Source organism: Aptenodytes forsteri, unplaced genomic scaffold (genome assembly GCF_000699145.1).
Source record: "Aptenodytes forsteri isolate BGI_AS27 unplaced genomic scaffold, ASM69914v1 Scaffold1, whole genome shotgun sequence".
In the NCBI taxonomy this organism is placed as follows: domain Eukaryota; kingdom Metazoa; phylum Chordata; class Aves; order Sphenisciformes; family Spheniscidae; genus Aptenodytes; species Aptenodytes forsteri.
In genome coordinates this window covers 459,843-481,395 of record NW_008795035.1, presented here as the reverse complement: position 1 = coordinate 481,395, position 21,553 = coordinate 459,843, and the positions used below count along the sequence as shown (strand labels likewise).

The following is a 21,553-nucleotide window of genomic DNA, read 5'->3' as shown; positions in this document are numbered from 1 at the left end:
GGGGGCAATGAGGGAAGGGGCATTTATTATTCCAGAGTAGCCCTACCCCTTAAATCCTCTTTAGATAGTAAAACACAAATGGTGAAAGGCACATTTTAAGAGGCGTGGTGAAACTGAAAAAGAACACTGCCTTATAATATCTGTGAGCGATATTAGAGCATAACTAAAAAACAGCATACATTTGTGCTGACCATTCAAGACCCTTTACAAAAACCAGCTTGCTCCAGGCTGAGGGAAATTACTCCCTTATAAGCCATGGAACATTAGAGAAATTGTTTTGCAAATATGGCTGCTACGTAAAATTATCACGAGAAGATTGGAAACAACGGTTCTCTGCCCTGTCCGTCAGTCTATTCTTTGTTGTGACGTGCCTTGCTGTCCCCATACACGTGAGGTAGATCTGCTTGCTATGCCTGTTAGATTAGACCTTACTGATGTTTTAGCTTCGGTTCTAGCATGCTTGTCACTGACATAAGTCCTTAACCACATACAAGTCCTATTTTAAAACATTCCTAATCATGCAACTAAACCATTAAATTTCATTATAGAAAAGCACAGGTTTACACTCATGATCTTTTTTTACTATTCCTTAATATAGTCTATTGCCAGCAGTGTAATTCATATAATATACCATATATCATACCTTGACATGGATAACAATGGTCGCTAGTGAAAGAGGCTCCTTTTGAACCTTCCAAGAGGCACATACTAATTAAATAACATTCTTTCCTGTGGGTTGAGGACAGCCTTAATCTGCTAAGATTATATAGGACACATCTATTTGAAAGATCTTCCTAACTCATAAAAATGCTACTCTTTCCTGAAAACACAAATTAAAACCAGTGCCTGCTTAACTTACATAACAATAAAAAAAAAGATTGTCTTTCCAGTCAAGACAAAGATTTATGTTCATTGTCAGCATTAAACTCTCCCGTCTGGCAAGATGCAAAACCTTGACACCACTCCATTTCCAAAAGAAACAGAAAATTTAGCAGCAGAACATGATTGGTACATAAAACTGAGCAGGCATGCTTTACTTATGTCAGATATATTTTGTTTCTTTCTTTTTAAATTTACTTCTGGAGCTTAAGGAAAAAAGGGAAGGAAAAAGGAAATCCAAAACCTATCCTGATATAAGGGTGGTAGAGAAGAACACACAGACCAGCTATTAATTATTCTACAGAAAATATCTCCTGGATTCAGGTTCCTACTTCACCCTCTTCACTAGGCTATCTGAGCATCTCCTGGTAGTGCAGCAGGTGACGTGACTCACATCCATCATATGAGAACAATACAGGCACCTGGTCTTTAGGGAATTACTGATAGGTATCAAGTGTGATACAAGTAAAATTTTTCCAAGGGGGGGGGGCAGGGCACAGAATCTTCTGCTGATACACTTTGAATTTGAGAAAAAAATATCCTCAGACGTACTGGAAAGGTTTCTGTATTCATTAACATTTGAATTGCCATCTTCATTAGTAAGTACAATTGAAGAACTAAAATATAATGCTGAAGCAAGATAGGATACTTGGTGGGTCTAACTTTCGGCCTTAAAATAAAGCACATGCTGAAACAACTAAATATGAACCAGGCATGAGAAGAAAATACTGGACAATATACTTATTAAATTTCAGAATTTGGAAGTCATCTTGTGCTGATTAGTTCTATGTACCATCCAAATATGAAATACTATTTCTATTAATAATGTTTATCGGCTTTGAAACAACAGTGAGCTCATCTTTATATAAAAAGCAAAATAGATTCTGGATTACATAAGAGACATGAAATACAGATGGATGTACTAAGACTTCTAAAAATGTGTGAAGGTGCAGAAGTGCACAGAGATGAACACGTTCTCCATCCTGAAATTTAACAGTTCTGTTGATATACATTCTACATAAATGATGGATATATATGTACCTCCAACTGGTTCAATATTTTCCTGATAAGCTTGATAGGCAAGAAAGGCTTCTTTTGAGTTATTCCCATTTTTTGTTTGCTGAGGCAGATGTCTTGCCCTCTTATTATTAGAGACAAGCACTGTTCAGTCGCGTTGCTCTGCTGGGTGAGCGTTAGCTAGACTCTCAACTTCGATACTAATAATGAAGACTTGTATAAATAAAGTAGTTCTACCTTTCAGTTTGTTTTTCACAAAACGCATAATGGAAAATTTCCATCTTAATGAAAACTATTAGCAGTAGTTTGAAGTAATTTCTCTCTGCAAGGATTTTTTTTTTAAACAATACTATTAAAGCATTTAACTTGTCTTACTGCCACATAATTATTGTACTACTGTTTAGTTCAATATCTGAGTTGACTTATTTTTATAATTTCCTTTCATATAAGTTCGGGGAGTCAGATATTCTGAAATTCAAGGACAGGATCATCAAGACTAGGTTCGGGAACCAACTCTGTATCTTCTAAAAGATTCAAAAATACAAGATTCAAAATTGGGAGGTATGTAGTCACCTGCTTCACATATCCTAAAAAAAATAAAATAAATAAATGCTATTCTGATCACATAAGAGAGGACTAATCAAAGCATGGGAAAAATTGTTAACTGCACACTGCAGATTGGTCTGGCTTCCCAACAGCCCAAGACAATACAAGCCATAGCTAACTGCAATCAAAACCTCTCAGCAAGATTTTATTCCCCACAATAAGCAAAAGCCAGGCAACAGAGCCCAAAGAAGAAAAAATACTGCCAAACTCTTGCAAACCTTTTTCAAGCAGGGCAGCGGTATAATCACATAACATGGAGAAGAAAACTCTTCTAACCTGGGGATCATCCCCTTTATCCATCCTTTTCCGAACCACTCCTTTCTCAGAAAGGCATCCAGCTCTCCAGTCCTTCTAGGGTAGGACCTATTTAAGTCTTTCCTGACCTTCATGTACCCGTAACACTGTACATGAACAAACAGCAAAGAAATTTTATAGGAAGAAATTAATAAAAATAGTATCAGGAGTCTGGAGATTACAGAACATCAATAGCCCAGAAAAATTCTAGATGGAGTGTTATCATAAATATAAACAAGGTGTTCTGATATTGTGTTGTTCTGCTCTACGGCTATAAGCACAGGGCTAAGTTTCAGTACTAATAATGGATTATACATGGAAGTACTTTTTCCTCCCCCCCCCCTCAGTCTGCTTCTCATAATGGACCCATAATAGAAAATCTCCAGCTTTGCAGGAATTATTAGCACAACAAATTCGAGAGGAAGTGTTACACTTAGAACTACAGTATTCTTTTTTTGCTGGTTTATTCAGAAGCTTTTACAGAAGCTGGGTGAGTGAAAGAAGGACCAATAAAGAGCAAAGCAGGGAAACACCATTAAGGCCTGTGAGTTACTTAACAGTGTGGACAATGGACAGGAGAGAATCCGAGCAGTTAAAGATTTTGAGTATTGCTAAGTTAAAATAGTAAAAGGACAAACTTCAAAACGTAACCTAATCAGGGTGAAAAAATAGGGTTTGTTCTCTACCTTTTTGGACAAAATTAAGACTCATGTTATACAGACACAGCTTGATGAAAAGAAAGGATGACAGACAAGAAATTAAAAAATTACATTGTAACTTACACACTTACTTTCCATGGTATGTTTACATCTCTTCCAGCTCTAAGGGAACATCGGGAGGCTTATTTGACCTATTGACCTATACTAAATTAGTCATAAAAAAGCAGGGTTCCAACTAAACTATAAGGATTACAAATTATACGCTATTAGCAAGCCTGAACGCTTTGTTTGACTAAAGAACAACAATATGGGCAAGGAGACATTCAGAATAAGGAAGCAAGATGTGACAAGGAGTGGCTCTTCAAAAAACGGTGGAAGACAGAGAAGACTCGGCTTGCCGCAAAACAGCTGGGGACACTGCTTTAACCATGGAGTACTTGCAGTTCCTTCACTTGTTATTTTGAAGCCCCAACTCAGAACCAGCTTTCAAATCTTTGAAAGACAACACTGTTGTACTTTGCCTACACCAAATGAACTTCTAAATAACCAGTAGAGACTAAAAATGAACCAATGATAATTTTATATGTCTGTATTAACAGCCTGAAAAAGAGTGATTACTTTTAAAGATCTAAATAGAAGGTATATTAGAGATTCTTCCCATTCAGTAAACACTGAAAAAAGCACATAGAAGACAAAATTGTCCAAACTATATTGTGCATTTGAATTTAGAATACATGTCATCCTTACTGCCTCCTTGACCAGTGAATCCTATCCTTCCTAATGTTTTGGAGGAGTCTGAGATGGCGCCTGTGCAATTTGATTTTGTGTAAAAATACACACCAAATCTGATTTCTGCTACATTAAGGAGTTCTCTGGTAAAATATATGACGCATGGAATGAAATAAGCTGTAGTTCTAGAACAAGTCTTTAAGCTTACTTCCTTTAGTACTTGACCACTAATATTAAAGACTACTGGATCAAAATACAGTTTTAATTGGATATATAGGACATGATACAGTGGTATAGTTAAACCGCAGGTTAGATGCTAAAATACAACATTGATTTGTATTCTTTTACTGGAAATATTTGTAATATGAAACTAGGATATAATATACTCATTTTTAATGCATATTCAGTACAGAGGAAAGCTACTGCTGTCACCAGCTTACACTCAAAGTCCATTCATCAAACAAATACTAGATTCATTGGTTTGCTGTTTCACGGACTAAAATGAGATTACAGATGAATCTAATTCTCATTAATAGTGATGAAATGTTGATTATACAATCATTTCTTATACTGCTTATGGCTAATGCACGCACACACAAAATTGGCCTGCCAGAGAATTTTTTAAAACAGCCTGAAATAAGTCTAATAGTTTAATGAATTTTGTTATGTGCATGAACTTGTCCAAGAGCACAAAACTTCATTTCCATCTAAAAAACTTTCTGTGCTTATTGACTGAAATGGTTGCACTAATAAGAAGAACAGAATGGACAGAGAAAGGAAATTTCATTTTGCAGATAATTTTTAACATTCTTGTTTCTCGGGAAAAAGAGGAAGCGGAAGATGGGAATGTAAAGGAATAAAACAGCCTGTAAGAATCCAGGTGGAAGATGTAACGTGCAACAGGCGAAGAGGGTTAAACTGGAAAAATGTGACAGATGCCAGACAGGAAGATATCTGAAGCCAAAAGTCAAACCAGTTGAAAAGTAGCAACTGCAAGAAAATACGATCATAGTGTTTGGTTCAGATGTTGCTCTAAAACTAAAACTAAAGGTTGGAAATACTTCAAAGCACAGAGAGGCTGCATAGGAAGAGGGACGGTTTTGATCAATTGCATTTGAAATACTACATGTTTTAATCACAGATACTGTGAGGCTCAGAAGTACATTTCAGTTTATACATTTTGGAGGATCCATATATGAAAAGAATTCCTGAAGTGTAAAGATTTCTTCACATCAACATTCTCACTCATTTTTACCAAAACCTATGCTTACCTCATGACAACAGTGGCCTGATTCGGATTTCAACTTATATGAAACAGGACTCTACTTTGACCTAACCAGATCAGCTCTCACTACATTTTGTAAACAGAATTTTGATATAATGTAGAAATGTTGCTCTTTTTAGGGTGTGTTCATGCAAATGTAATGTAATCATTGCTAAGTGCAATCTATTAGTCCTGTTACACTTTTTGGCCGGTGGAAACATAAGCTCTGGAGATATACTCTAGAACTTCATAAGCCAAACTGACGATACTTAATCTCAATGCCCTTGAAAAATGGAACTAGTCTGAGAAAGCAGCGGGAAGTACTATTGGTTCATCTAAAGCAATAAAAATCTTTAAATAGCCTGCATAGGGTAAATCACCTTAGGTTCCTTCAAATATCTGCATTAAAAAAAAAAAAAATCAGTAAAATTTGTGAGTTTAACAAATAGGTTATAAAAACTAACCCAAACCCTTCACTTGCTTTCCTTTAGGATATCTGTCACAATGAAAGATGCTTCTTAACTGTCTTTGGTTTTCTTCCAGACAACTGAATTGTCTTTTTTCTTTCATGTGATTGGAACGTGCTAAAAAAGGAGCATCTCCTCTTATGCTCTTCAAAACCCATGCTGCTGGGCTACATGGATTCTTAACTGCTTGTGCATTTAATAATCTCTTTTCTCAATTTCTTTCAATCCAAAATCATGCACACTGTCAAAATGTCCTCATTTCCTAGTTCCACCTTTATCATAACCTTTATCATACCAGAAATGGGACCAAATTCTGTTCTTGAATTTTTTTAATCAGCAACCAGTTTCCTGGTTGTGATTTCCATTGGAAAACTGGTAACCTTTTGTACATGTTCACATTGCTATGCTTCTATTATTTTTTTCTTCTCCATTTTCCCTAAACTTTTTTCTTTTTACCTCCCGTTCCTTTGTATCCAGTTCTCCTCTTCTCTTTAGCCTTTTCTTCTTTTGTTTATCAGAAATCCTCCCATGAGTTCCCATCCCCACTGACTTAATCCCTGATTGTACAAGCAGTCAATCCACAAGAGAGGAGAGATTTCTCAAGAGCTGCACCGATAGCTTTCATTTTCTGGATATGTGCATTTCTAGGACTCCAGCACATGTTGTCTGGACACCTTTTTCCAGGTTTTGCTTGATTACTTAATTCATGTTGGATATGGAACCCAGCCACAGCAAGGCAAGCAGTTTCAAAGATTGAATACATTACATACGTCACAAGCCCAAATCCAAACTTGAAACTAACACAGTAAGGAAAATGTAAGGATATGAGGACAGATGTATGTTTATCTGAATGTAAAACATTAAGCCAGAAATGGATTCCTCAGATGTTGTTCAAGTTTTCTGGGTACGTAGTATTTCACCAGAACACAAACAATACAAATTACATTAATGCGGTTACAGTAAATAAGAGTATCAATGCGTTTTACATCTCTAAATGTTATTTCCCCAGCAATCAGGCGACCAAGGACAAGTTTTCATTGAAATCCTGTGTAATTTTTGTGATATCAATGCTCCAAATAGACTAATGCTCAGAGCCAGGGTTGTCTTTTGGGTCTTTTTTGTTTGTTTAAATACAGAGTCAGAATGTATATTTGGACTAATATGAAAAGACAGTAGGCTGTAACAAGATGACAATATGAAAGAAAATAACAGACAGAACAACCTTTCTCCTTATCTGCACTTCCTTGACAAAACTTTAAGACTTTGCAGGCAGACAAGAAGATTCATTTGCTATACAGAAAGACACGTTCCCAGAATGACTTCCTAAAAGTTGACATAAAAAAGTTGTCTGCAACCAGACAGATTTCTGAAACCCAGACAATAGAAGTGTTTGAAACCCTCTGCTGCAGGTCACCACACTTTTCTAGTGAACAGAAGCTGTTATATCCCGCCTTTCATTGATTTACCATTACTGAATGGATTCCTCATTTTAACAAAACATATTGTTATATTCTAGATAAGTCTTTGACAATTCTTTACACTAACCTATGGAATTCAATTGCCACCATTAATTTCACTCTGGTATTTATCAGCAGCAGCTTTTTTCCTGCAAGAACCAATTTATTTAATTGAATAGTTTAAAGAGCTCCAAAACCACATACAAAAGATGAGGTTATAGCTAATAGCTTTCAAATATACTTAAAAGCTTGAATCATTAGCAGTTTCTTAAACTAGGAATTTTTAAGTGCAAACCAGAATTTATTGCAAGCTAGCCTTAGTGGTGTGATTTTTCACATTTAAATTTTTCACAAATCTAAGAGGCAGTTAAAATAATATTCTGTATTTAGGAATAAAGCCTGTACTTTATGCTTTTCTTTCACTTTTCCAGTTTTTGGCATTCCTGGAATATCACATACATCAGTTCCTCAATTTAATATCTGAGCATGAACATCTTAAACACATTTATCCTCACAATTTTCTTAAAAGGTAAATAAATCCAGTTCTTCACATTTTACAAAAAATTGAGGCACACAATTCCAGAAGAACTTGTATGCTGTAATGCTGTTTCAGATAAGATAGTTTTGGCTCCCTATGCATTAGAAGAAATAGGCATCCAGGGATGGCACATAGGAAACTGCTTCAGTGCAAGTAGCTAAAAGGAGATCACAGTCCTGCACACAACACACGCCTGGAGGTGAGGGAATCCCATCTCTAACTCTTACCCTTGCCAATATTTTGAGATTTCCATGAAAAGTGAAACAATTTCTGTAGATGACTCACTGCAGAATGCCTTGAGGATAAACAATGAATTACTGTTGAGGAAGATATGGGTTCAAATCAACTACAGGAGGGACTATCCAATTTCTTTGTATCCAATCACTGGGCTATTGAATGAGAACAGTGGTATTTACCATCATTTTTCCTCCCATCAAAGTAGTTCTGCACACGGCTGGGTATGGACTAAGCATGTACGTCATAACATCAAATACTACAGATGAAAAATGAATGAAGAATGCCAAACTTAGTTCCTCTTAGTTTATGCAAATAAAAGTGGGTAAATAGATTCTTAAGACTTTAAAATCGCTGCCTCTGACTCACATGGCAGTGGAAAACAATACCACACTGACAACCTGTTAAATGGTACCATGAACCTGAGATTACCAGTGTTTAGGAAAAAGGCAAGAAGAAATAAAGTGCAATGTACTTTTTCAGAATTATGAAAGAAAATTAGGGAAAACCTCAGCTTCTTTGAAGAACTGAAGCAAAGCTTGCAGAAATCAATGGTAAGATTGCTATCAATAAGTTCGGAACAGGTCCAAAATTATTATCTCTGACATTAACATAAAGAACAAAGAAATTGCAACTGTTTGCATTTATATTTCCTTTTAACAACAATGGGAGAATGAACTAGGACAGAACACAGTTAACCCTTTCTCTGGCATGCTTTACATGAATAGCTTTTTTAATTCCTTATCTTTGTTTCTCGAAAAATATATTATGGTTTTGCGGGGTTTTTTTCTAATTATTCAATTAATAAACAATTCTGTATGGAACCACAAAGAAAAATATGGCATTTCAAGTTATTCAGCAAGTGAAGCTGCTGTCAAAATGCTATCACCCTTAACCATGAAGTAAGGATGCAGGAGCTTCCTAAGGAGTAAGGAGCTTTCTTAAAAAAACCTATATAATATATTATAAACTTTAAAGATAATAAAAACTGAAGGTCAAATCCTGAAGTTCTGTTTGTCTTTTTAAAGAAAACTTCTATTGACTTCAGTGGAAATTTGTTGAGCTAAACACCTCTAGATCAAATCTATTAATTCCAATTAAACAAAAATGCAATACAATACAATGATGATGGCACCCAAGATTCAGATACTTTTACTTTGGGTCAGAGTGCATGATCCCAGTCTTGACTTATGAATTAAAAACCTGAAACAATATTTAACCTTTACCTTGGTGTTGCACAGAATGAAGCTACTGTACAACCCATAAATACAGAGTATTTAATAAGATGTAAGACAACATACCTTCATTCATCAGATGAATGACTAAAACCTGACATAATTACTTGTCTTAGTAATTACACTGGTTGTGGACTTACTCCTGGATAAGTTTTTAATAATTTTTGCATATAATTACATGCCACAAATAGTTTTACTCTAACATACTAGAAATCACAAAAAAGTGTGTTCAATTCTGAATAAACCCATCAAGTTCTGCAGCGCCTATTGGAAAACAATAAAAACAAAAACAAGAATATTTGTGCTATTTACATACTGTGATAAATAATGCAACAAACAAAAACATGAATGGAAATGAGAACAAAAAGAAAGCTAATATGATATTAAATACTCACAGTGTAACATCTCTTTCCCAGTCTTCCTGTACGTTTCCTGTCTATTCCAGAATACATTAAATTGCTGAACAATGATATGTCAAAAAATTCACTCTGCTTTACAGGATTATATTTATGTAGTTCAGATTATGAAGTATGGGGAAAAAAAAGTCCTAGCCAGTATAAATGCATATGAATACTGTGATCATTCTAGCAAACCAATTTTGTAGTTGTTTGTTGAATAACCTTCAAACAATAGGGTTAAGAACAAAATGATGGTAAAAATCTTTTACTAGACATACAATCAACCAAATCCCCCTTTCAGAAAGTAGAAAGCTGAAGGAACTCCCCTGAATTCATAACTTGTGTGAGCCTTAGTACTTAAATAGAATTAAACAACAATTGACTAAATTACTAGAGTCTTGTAATTATTCCAGCACTCTTTACATAACAGAATTTTTTTTTATCTAGTATATAAGGTTTTGAAACAAACCCAAAGACCTAAACACGTCTGGAGTTTGCAGATATCTGCATTTGCAACTTCCAGTTAGTCCCATTTTTGTTGTAACCCATGTCAAAACACCACATTGAAATACACCCTGAACATTCAGGAAATTTGAAATCAAATCCATATATGAACATTACAGCTGGGGATGTTTTAGTTACAACGCATCTTATCCCAAACCATATAAAAGTAAAATGGTTCAAAGCAATCTTCAGTGTAAGCAAAGTATAAACTCATATATGACAATTATTCAAAGTGTTTTGAGTTTCACTATATTCCAACAGTCGAAATTATAGAGACACCGTTTTGTTTCGTGACCTGAAGCAAGTATCACTGATCATTTTTAGTATCCTGGAACACAAGCAGATCGGTAACAAATTTTCATGACAGACACACACACTCAATGAGATTATAAATTAGTTTCCCAAGAGAAGGCTCACTAATAAGATTGGATCTAAAATTTAGGTCACTTAATTTTAAGACTCAGCTAATGGGCTAAAAAAAATTAGTATAACTTCATAACATAAATTCAGGTTCAATCTTTTTTACCATAAATGTTAGGACCATTGTAAAGTCGCAAAGAGTAAGCTTCTTGTAAAATGAAATGATCTAATTGTAAAATGCATTTGATATCTCCTTGCAGGGAGGTTATTTCTAAAAGAAAAATAAAATATTCTGTATTACATTATGAAGTTATAAAATTTAAGCAATTAATTTTTAGTACTGTATAAGTTCTGATGTCATTGAAAAGTTGAAAAGATAACTTTGTAAAAGTTCTTTTCAATATGATTTACTGATTCTTTTTCAAACACGCTGCTTCCCTTATTTGCAAATGTATTTACAATACCAGAACTATCATATAATCAAACTTTACCTTTTCTTCTTTAATGTTCAAAGATGAGAGAGTGTGAAAGTCCTTTAACTCCTTAACAATCCTATGAGAAAACTCATAGCGTGATAAGGTCAGAAATAGGTCATTTGGCTTGTCTTACACAGAAGTAATTTATTATGAACTCATACTCCTAACTTGTTCTGAGTACTAGAGAAAGTTCTTCTAAAAGAATATACCAATAAGTTTTCCACCTACACGGCAAAGAAACATTTTTAATGTATTGCAGATCCCTCTCCTCAGTCTTTGGCAGTGTCTGCAACTTACCATTTCCATTCTCTACTATGGCCAACGGCTCTCTGCAGATTGCCGTCATTCTCAAGGTATTCATAGTCCTTTGAACTTCTGCCATCAGCACTGCTTGCATTGCCTCAATAATCTGTCATAAATGCAAATTATTATTGGGGGGGATATCAGTACTTCAATTATTTATCTAAGCATTTGACAATTTTAAATAACTACTACAAAATTTTAAGACTGTTCCAGTGAGTGTCATTAGAAAGCCAACACTTATCAATATCTTTCAGACAGTGATAATCATGTGTCTCTACATACATTTTGAGAAATAAATGTTAACTGGATAGCAATAAAATGGTGCAATTTGTCAATCGTGACTGCTTCCCAATAGTTAAACATTCATTTTCTTTAATCTCAGAACTAGAATCAGCCTTCTACTGCCTCCTTGATTTCAAGGGGTCATGACAATATACATTAGTAAAGCACATGGTGATAACAGCTAATAAGAAATATCTTCTTTTTTTTTTTTCTACGATGTGTGCAAAAATGCTTCATAGACCAAATAAGAACCTTGTATTTTGACTTTTTTTAGAATTTTTGGTGTCTAGTCTCTCTCTGAAAAGCTTAAAGAATGTTTTGTTATTAATGGTGATCCTCTGTTCCTCTAGCTCAAACATGATAATACTGTATTTTTTGTCTAACAGAGAAATACCATTCCTCAAACTCCTCTTATCCAAACGGAACATCTGCAGGAATTATGAACAGCCTATAAATGGCACTTGCAATAGCTGATGCACCACATATGGGTGTTCAGACAACGCCGTGTGGAGACTGTATGATAGAGTTATTACTTTCCTTCTCTTTACTTTAGCAGAGAAGCCCCAGGAGAATGGAGAAAGTTAAAGACCTAAGATGTTTATGAAGCACATGAAGACCTTACACAATGGACCCAAGCTTCTGCAATCCTTACTCAGTCTAAATTTCAGCATGGTGCAGAATGGCAGCATGCATACCTTCTCTTCATTTGGTATTTCCTTCAGAAAAGAAATACAATTTTTCCCCCTCAGGAAGGTATTCATTCTCAAGTACAAGAAAATTCCTGAAAGACAGAGAGAATCTAAATTTTCCAGGACAGTGTACTCCACCTCAACTTAAATATGAATTTAAATTGAATATGAAAATTTTAAGTTAAATATGTCTATATTATAAACATTTTATGTTTATATAATATTTATATTATAAACAATCTATTAAAAATTATTTAAGTTTAGTATGAATTGAAGTTAATATGCAGGCTCCCTCAAACTGCCTGAAGAGAGAGAGTTTCATCTCACTAATCAAGTACAGAGAATTCATGGGCTGTCCTCAACCACATTTCTAGCTGCCCTTGTAAATTCAAATCATTAAGCAGAACAAAGGCTGTAGGTGTCCTTTGTGACAAAATCCTTTATTGTAGACAAGTATACCATAGTCAGGTCCACAGTGTGAAAGTTCACAGCGAGTGAACCCAGCCCTATGTGTTTTAACATAGCACAAACCTTTATCTTGTTATAATAGCACTTTATTTTACAGGGGAAACCAAAGGGAGTTTCCAATTCCTCACATCTGTACAACCCTGAGCTTTGGGGATTACAGATCCTGACTTTACAGCAGACTCTGACAATATATCTACAATAATTAAGAAAGAGAAGGAAACAGACATGTTGTCATTGTCCTGGGAAAATTTTTGACAAAAAAATTCCTACAGAGGTACACAAAAGAATTGCACACATTATGTGGTTCTCATGGTGTTCTGATCTGCTAAGAACCTGTCACTAATCTGGATCAGATATTCATTACCTGTACCATTGCTGTGTATGCCAGCCAGGCAGCATTTGTAACATTAATTTCCTCTAACATCTTAAAACAAAATAAAAAACTGTAGCAAATGGCACAACATGATATTGTAGAGGCACCTGTACGTCTCTGCGTGCTACTTGTCTATCACTTTGTTGAACCTGCATTTCCACAGTGCTCAGTGTGGTTTCACATGTTTGGTTTTGTCCTCTCACTGCATCTTCCCCAAGAAATTAATATACCTCATCTATCATTATCACCAAGTTTAAAAATCTCCAGAAGCTTTGCCTGTTTCTAACACAAAACAAATCTACATGAGCACCTTTCATTTTCTCTGATAGTTTCCACTTTATCTTTAGCATCCTTCTGGATTACATATACATTGGCTAACTTGTCGGCTACTAATATGTGTTCATTTTTTCCCCCCCGTAATTGTAACCACTGTTGTAAATACTAGCTGCTTTTTAGTTGGGATTGTGAAATATGACAGAAGTTACACTTCTACGCCTGAGAAAGTATAAATAGCATATGTCCAACTATAAATACAGATATTAAGGAGTGAAAGGTAATTGTTTGACTCTGCAGCAGCAATACCAGAGAACAAAAAGACGAGTGAACAAAAGTTGAGGCAAGCTGTACTGTTACATCTATACCAAGTTATACTGGCTTTCCTTTCTACACTTTATCAATTACTTCCAAGGATTACTATTCTCTTTATAATGAGTGGGTCTAAGGAGAGAAGTCAATAGACATCACTCCTGGTTATTGCTCAGGCCGTAACCTCTTACAGGGCTGAGCCTTGCAGAAACTGCCTCCCAGATGCCTGCACAACACAGTCACATCAGGGAGCAAAAAAATGCAGATCAAAACATCAGACTTGTATTATCCAGTCTGCTTTCCTCTAATTCTGCATAGTAACTGTCAGGAGAGTTGTCTAGATGCTTATACTGAAGTCAGTTGGCTTCAGGTAGAGTCAAACGCTGTGAAAACAAATGCATTCAGAGCTTGTTAGAGAAATCACTATAAACTTGGGCATCAGTAAAGAAGGCACTAGCTTATCAGTACTACTCTCTGTAACGGCCTTAACATGAAGTGGTTTATTCTTTGAAAGTGAAGTGCTTTGTAATATACCTCAGATTCATCCCACCTTATTTTAGATATTAATGGAAACGAAGTAACTCAGGTGAAAAAAAAAATACAGGTGCACTGCAGGAATCAGTAGAAAGAGATGAGAAAGTCCTGAGATGATTCATTCCTCCTAAAACCTCAGCAGTCCCTCCACAGTGTCTATCTTTTTCCACTGGTGAAAGAGGGAGGCTAAGGCAACTACATTCCTCATGCAGATGACTGTGTCAGAGATCTAAATATGGCATCAACCGTTTTCCTAAGGGAAGACTGTGCTGAGCAGCTAGCTGATAATAGAGAACAAATTTTTTCGCACAGAAAAGGAATACTGCAACATCAGGATGGTAGTAGAGGACTTCCAAATCAGGACCTAGATGTTGTACGCTGAAGCTGTATAAACTGTATTTCTGATGATGCTCCTGAATTAATACATCCAAGTCCTAACAAGGTCTTATTACTTGGGACTGTACAACAGGACCATTTCAAGGTTAGAGCGGACTCATGTCCAGGCAGCTCAGAACTAGGAAGAACAGATGCATGACTCCTACTGATTGCGAAGGCATTAGTAATGAATCTGATAAAGCTCAGTTATTTCTATATGGGTACGTCACACCACAGAGCCCTGATACTGCTGTACATAAGAAAGGCAAACTGCTGAAGCCCCATAGACGGATGGGCACCCTGTGAGTATTACAGACTGCCCACTGAGGTCAAGGATTTTAGTTACGTGACAACTAGATGTGAAGACTGTACATTTAACATTTCGTTAGTGGAACTACTGACCTATTAAAGCTTCATGCAAAACTCACTGCCATGTTCAGTATTGAATTTCTTTGCTGAGATTAGCACTGAAAACAGGAGGGCGGCTATGGAGACAGGGTCATTTACTCTCTTTTACAAACGGTTGCCCAGCTCAGGGAGTAAGACATATTGTAGAAGGAAGCTTACTTGGTCCATAATCATTTTGTGAAGAGATAAAGGACTTCAGTCTTCAGGAAAGTCAACCTAACAAGAACTAACTTCACTCAATGAGATTTAAAAAGATCTTAGAGCAGGAAAAAAGGAAGCAAATTATTTCCTGTTGTATTCTTTCTCTTGAAATGCCTGAATAAAGGCATAGGGAGAAGTCATTTCAACATCTATCATTTGAAGACTAAGGAGCTAGGAAGAGCGAGGAAATAATTATCAAAGAAATCCTTCTGGTGGAAAAAATATCCTTATATCTGCTAGAGTCAACAACAGGCAAAACATTTTGATTGCACTACAGTTTGACTATTCTCGTAACATTCATAAGTTTTATTTTAACGTTCACCCTTTCAGCCAAAAAGGTTCCATAAAGCTACAATAATATAGTAGTATTATGAAAAAATTAAAATATAACCAAATAACTATTACAGATATAACTGAGGGACAGGCTATTTTAAATATAGAGTAAGGACAATTAAGGGCAGAAATGTAACCACTGTTTCCTCAATATTAAATGTTTCAGGGCAAGCTTTTTTATATCTATCTGAAAAGATGAGCACACTTAAATAATTTCTGGGCAGGATGGGAGTGTGGCAACAACAAGCTATATTTTATCTGAAAGAACAGCAAAATGCATGAAGATGACCTTTCCTTTAAAATCATCTGGGGAAAAAAATCCTAGAAAAATATTTTTTAAAAATACGCATTTTTAAAATTTAAGACAGAAAAAGACCTCCCTCAGCCCTTCAACTTCAACAAGTCAGCAGACCCCTGATCAATCATTTGCAGCAGGTTTTTTCAGTTTCCCTGTTTGCACAGAATCTGTTACAGTACTGTAAGGAGATGAAGAATCAATAAATGGCAAGTCCTTTGGGTCACGTCTGAGAGTCAGTATCCTCCACTGAAGAGAACAACAAAAAAAGTTTTTAAAAGCAGGGTAACTAGTGATGTTTTGGGTAAATGTATGTGAGTGCTTAATCAGGCTGCTCAGGATTAATAAGTTGGCCATAAATCTGTGTTTGTATAAAGAAAGGTTTAACAAAGCCACCCTACTATCAACAAAAACTACAGCTTTGTATAAATCATTGGTTGCTGAATACCCACACCTATTGCCAACATCACAAATTATTTTGAATGTTAAAATATTTATGGCAGTTTGGCTGCAAACAACCCAAAATCTGCACTACGAAGTAGGTTAACAAAGCTTATTGCAACTACAAAGCTGTGTCTTAATAATGTTAAAATTTGAGAAGCATTGATAGCATGGTATTTGCAGTACTTGACAATTTCAGTGTCTTAAATTTAAAGTCTTTTCAGATGAAAAAAGCGTGAGGCAGCTTATTCCATGCCTTATCTTCCTGCACACTAACCTTCTGTGGTAGATAAGACCATTATCATCGTATAAACTGATCAGTCACTAAGTTCATTGGAAAATATAAATACATAGGTTTCACATAATCAGCTATGCTACAAATACTAGTTTCATGGCTATACAACTCTACTCTGTAAAGAGTTTCAGTAGCTGACCAGGTCAACAAGAGATTATATGGATTTCATATGACAACCGCAGCTATTGAAACTGAGGTCTTGTATTCGATTTTTTTATTAAAAGGATTCAAAAAGGAAAAAATCTTATTGTAAGACAAAGCAGGACAGTTTGTGAAGGAAGAAGAATGCTGAAATAATATGGAAGATGTGCAGACAGTGGTGATATAATAAAAAACTGATAAGCTCAAGATAAAATGCTGAATTCAATTGAATGTGAATATTTGCAGAAACCATTACTGTCTGTCTAATAGAACAGGGGACTACCACTGCAGTACCCCTGCACACCTCAGCTCTGGAAAATATTCTTCGCACTTGAAATGCAGCACAGAGTTGCGTTCAATTTTAAAAGTAACATCATAAAATAAACTTGTAACAGGTATTATTTCCCTTTTCTGGAATAAAATCCCTTGTGGTCTTGAGTTTCGTACTCCTGAACCTTAACTCACTCAAGCAACAATACAACTGTATTTAAATGCATATTTCCAGAATGAAAAATGGTCTCTAGATTTCACTGTTCAGACTATTTCACAGCTACCTGTCATCTCTCAAGAAACAGTAATTTATCTCCTCAAGACATCAGATTCTTCACTAACAATAGGCATGAGCTTCATCTGACCTGGGAACTCGTAACTTACTTTTCTAAGTCATTCATGAAGAGTGTTCTAATAAGGAACTAATAAGGACTTGGGATTAATTATTTATCCCTTTAAGAAGGCATTTTCTGTTTCTTCTATAATAATACATTGGTATATGACACTGCCCTTATTTTGGCCTTTATTTTCCTGGAGCATAAAATGGCATTTACAATGTAGAGTTACATCTGGTTGTTAGAGAACAGGCAACTCCTCTTTTAAACATATGCTATGAACAAGATCACCTAGATTAAAGACTAGTAGGACAGTTACTTTCCCATGTCCAAACATGTAATTTAAGGCAAAATAGTTTCATGAGTAGCATACTTCATACTGAAATCTACTTTCCATAGATCCAAATGGCATAATTTATGTAATAATTCCACCATAAATCCATAACTATTATGTCACATTACAGATTCCAAATGCTACGTTACAGCCAGTGTTACTTGAGGATTACATTGCAACAACTGACACAGGCTATTTCCTACCTTTATAGATTGGTCACTCCAACAACAAATGAGTTTCAGCAATGAAACACTCCCAAAGTCCGGGGAATGATATCTACTTTTACCTGAAAAACACACACATAATTTATGAACTGAAAATATATATAGAACACTCAAACAGAAAGATAGTTAACATTTTTAAATTTTCCACTTCAGCAACATACCTGAAAAGATCTGAAAAAGCATAATTTCTTAGAATATGCTTTTATCTTATGCAATAAGCAAAAAGCGTTCAGACAATATATTGTTTGAACATTTATTCTTATCCTAAATCAGATCAGTCTTTTTTTTTTGAACAGAGGTCTGATATCCCACAGAGTATGTTTTCATCATAATTTTCTAAAGATATTGAGAATACTTTCTGATTTGGACTACTTAACTATGGATTTTACTATGTAAATTCTAAAGCTACTTGAATATGTGTTTCTTTACCCTTAAAACAGCAGTACAGTCTATGCAAAAATACATTCAATAACATTTTGTATAGTTACAGTTCCACCTGATTTACTTTTCTGCTACAGGGCAACAATACTGGTGTGTGGTCAAGATGTCACATAGCCAGTGGCTCACCAGTTATGCTTGCAGTTAAGACAGATGTTGCATTTATGGATTTGCATGTGAGTTTTCTTACTACCCATCCTGATTTTTCAGATTATTTTCAAAGCAAGGCACAGTTTGAACCGGCAGCTGTGCTGGTTTAGTCCACTTCTTCCTCATTTGGACATCAATAGACAAATGTGACATCTCAGTACTTTACTACAATGTTTGTTGCCAGACATGTAAGTTGGGTAAATTGGTTGTATGATCCTTTGAATCCACACAAGAATCTCTGCTTGCCAGTACCATATAGTGTCTTGAGAAGAAAAAACTGAATTGTAAGTAGCAACTATAAGAATTTCAGTAACACCAAAGTTCACAAGTATCCTGATCACACAATACATGGTCATTTGCTTAAGTGTTGGATTCCTGCAGCAAAGACTGAAGTTTGAAAAAATCAAGTAAGTACCTGCATATTGCAAAGTGAATAGGGTACACTAGTGTAGTCTGAATGGGAGCAGCATGCTATTCAGTAAATGACCATATAAATGTAACTATGTCAATATCTAATATAATATATAAACATATGTACAAACATACATGCAGGTATGATCAAAAAAAGAAGAATGAAAGGAAAAAAGAAAACTAGAGCATTTCATATCATTTTACAGAAAGACAGGGTAAGAGCAAATATTTTATCCTCTATCTCTGATAGCTGACATGGCATGTACCATAATACAAAATGTAAAGGCTAATACGAAAACATAAAAAGGGATGACAAAACAAGAGAGGCAGAACTGATTATGCAAAGGTAAACCTCTCCTCCTCACATTTTAATTTGAATTTTATGTGGTTTCTTTATATATCAGAATGAATTTTTCTTTTTTCTGCCATTTTGGAAGCTTTGCTGTGTCAAAGGTCAATGTTATTATTTCAAACCTTCCCTCCTCAGTTTACAACTAATTTCTTTAGTACCAACCTACTGAGTTTGCAGTTGAGTTCCCCCGGTGGGGAAATCCTGTGGGATAGAACCAGCTTTCCAAAATCTTGGATGGGAGGAAAGACTCAAGCAATGCTGATTTGAATTAATAGCTATTATAGTTCTTACTGCCTCAAGAGCTAACCTGAGGCTACTCTGATCTAAACAGAACAGTCTTTCAGCAAGTGTCTCCACTGATCAAGAATAGTACAGCCAATATGGTACCTATCATCTAGCCTTGTCCTCTGTTGCAGTACTTCAGTTTCATGTCCATGTATGCAAAAAAGCATTAGAGACTCCTGTTTTAATTTGGTTTTGTTCCCATCTCTTTGCACACATGTAAATGTATACAGAAAGTCCAGAAACATCAGCAGAATCAAGATTTAACGTTGCCCATTCTGCTGTCCAGTGTGTCCTTGATGCTAAAGAACGGGTCATTCCTAAAATGTCTGCGAGATCTGCAAGTCTCAGATAAGATTTTAATTTGCAAATCCAAACAATTGTGTGAACTATGAGATATGGGATATGATGAGTTAGATTACCTTCGAAGTTTTAGGTCACTCAGTAAAACTACTTTTATGTCCATGAATATTTTGGTCATCTCTACACCGTTTCCATTCCTTTCATCTACTTATTTACTATTGTCACTTGATATTATGTTCCATCTTTCTTCCAACAGGCATTTCCGCTGTCATCACGAATTCTACAGTTATGGCACATATAAGAGTCAGAGAAGGAAACACACTAAAAACTGACTTTAGATGGGGATATTAAGACTTATTTACATAGCAGAGGGTCAAGATTTGACCTGAAAGAATTTGTGTTATCAGTCTAGACAAGACTTAGTCTATAACAGGAACACTATATTTGTTCAGTAATGTATACCAACAAATACCCATATTCTGTTCAGGTTTTTATTTAAACATTCTTTGGTTAGTTGCATACTGTAAAAATAAACTTAGACTGGCTTGCAAAGCCGAGACTGGTGAACAACTGCCTGTGGGACATTAACATGAAGAGATTACTTTGTTCCACCCTAAGCCAAAAGTCTAAGGGCATTATTGAACAGTCAAGATGACTTGTATTACTAAGGCAACAGTTTGCTTGAAGGGCTGTATATATTATTGGGCATGTAATGGTGATGAGGGAGATGGGGGAAGGGGAGACGACAGTGTTTGTCTTATTACATTTCTGCTTTTCAGATTGCTAGAAAATGTCTTAAAAACTCAGCTGAATGTTTTGCCATCACAGAAAAAATATCCTTGATTCCAGTATTACTTAAAAGTCAACATTTTCTTTACATGCTTTTGTGATATTCACAGAAGAAAACAGTCATCCCATTTCTGTATTTGCAAACTGGACCTGCTTGAAGCTAAAGAATATACATATTTTTTTTCATTATTGAAATTAAATGATGTATTTTAGCAACTATAAGCATGCAAAAAAAACCCCACTTAAAAGCTAATATTGCTACTCCTCCATATACTTACTGCTTGGTAACTCTCCACAAAACCCGGGGAATGAAGGTGTTACTGCTTCTGTATTTCGCCATTTGTCATATACAGATTCTGATTTCTGTGGACTAAAAGAATATGAAACTATTAAACAAAACCTGAACCTACTTACAAAAAATCTTATGTCTTAAGGTAGGTTTTTTTAAGGTAGGTACTCTGCTATCAAATATTATCAACCACAATTCAGTTTCTCCTCAAAAATCACTTGCATTCTTTTGCCCGTAACTTGGTATTGAAACATTCACATGCACACAAATACAGAAAAGTACCATCCATATGCAGGAACTTTACATTTGGCTCAAAACTTATTATAGTTAACTTTTATGTTGTATTAAAGAAACAAAGTCCTATGTGAAGAACTGAATCAAAATACCATTTTCACAAAGGACTTGTGCTGGTTTTTTTAATTACATAGGAAAAAAGTTTAAGGGAAATTAGCAGCTTTACCTTATAGGTTTCCGTATTTCTCAGTGTTAAATAATTTAGAATATTATTGCAATATTTGGGATTTCAGTAGATGGCT

At 35.3% G+C, this 21,553-nt stretch overlaps 1 protein-coding gene across 1 annotated transcript in view; it reads right to left on the bottom strand.

The window, feature by feature from the left end:
* Window positions 1-21,553, bottom strand: part of WDR72 (WD repeat domain 72) — a 115,917-nt gene that overhangs the window by 31,441 nt on the left and 62,923 nt on the right. The window contains exons 15-17 of the mRNA XM_009276464.1: window positions 21,007-21,098; window positions 17,983-18,065; window positions 11,415-11,526 (exon numbers count right to left, since the gene is read on the bottom strand). Coding sequence (XP_009274739.1) covers window positions 11,415-11,526; window positions 17,983-18,065; window positions 21,007-21,098 — 287 coding nt within the window. The remainder of the gene's footprint in view (window positions 1-11,414; window positions 11,527-17,982; window positions 18,066-21,006; window positions 21,099-21,553) is intronic.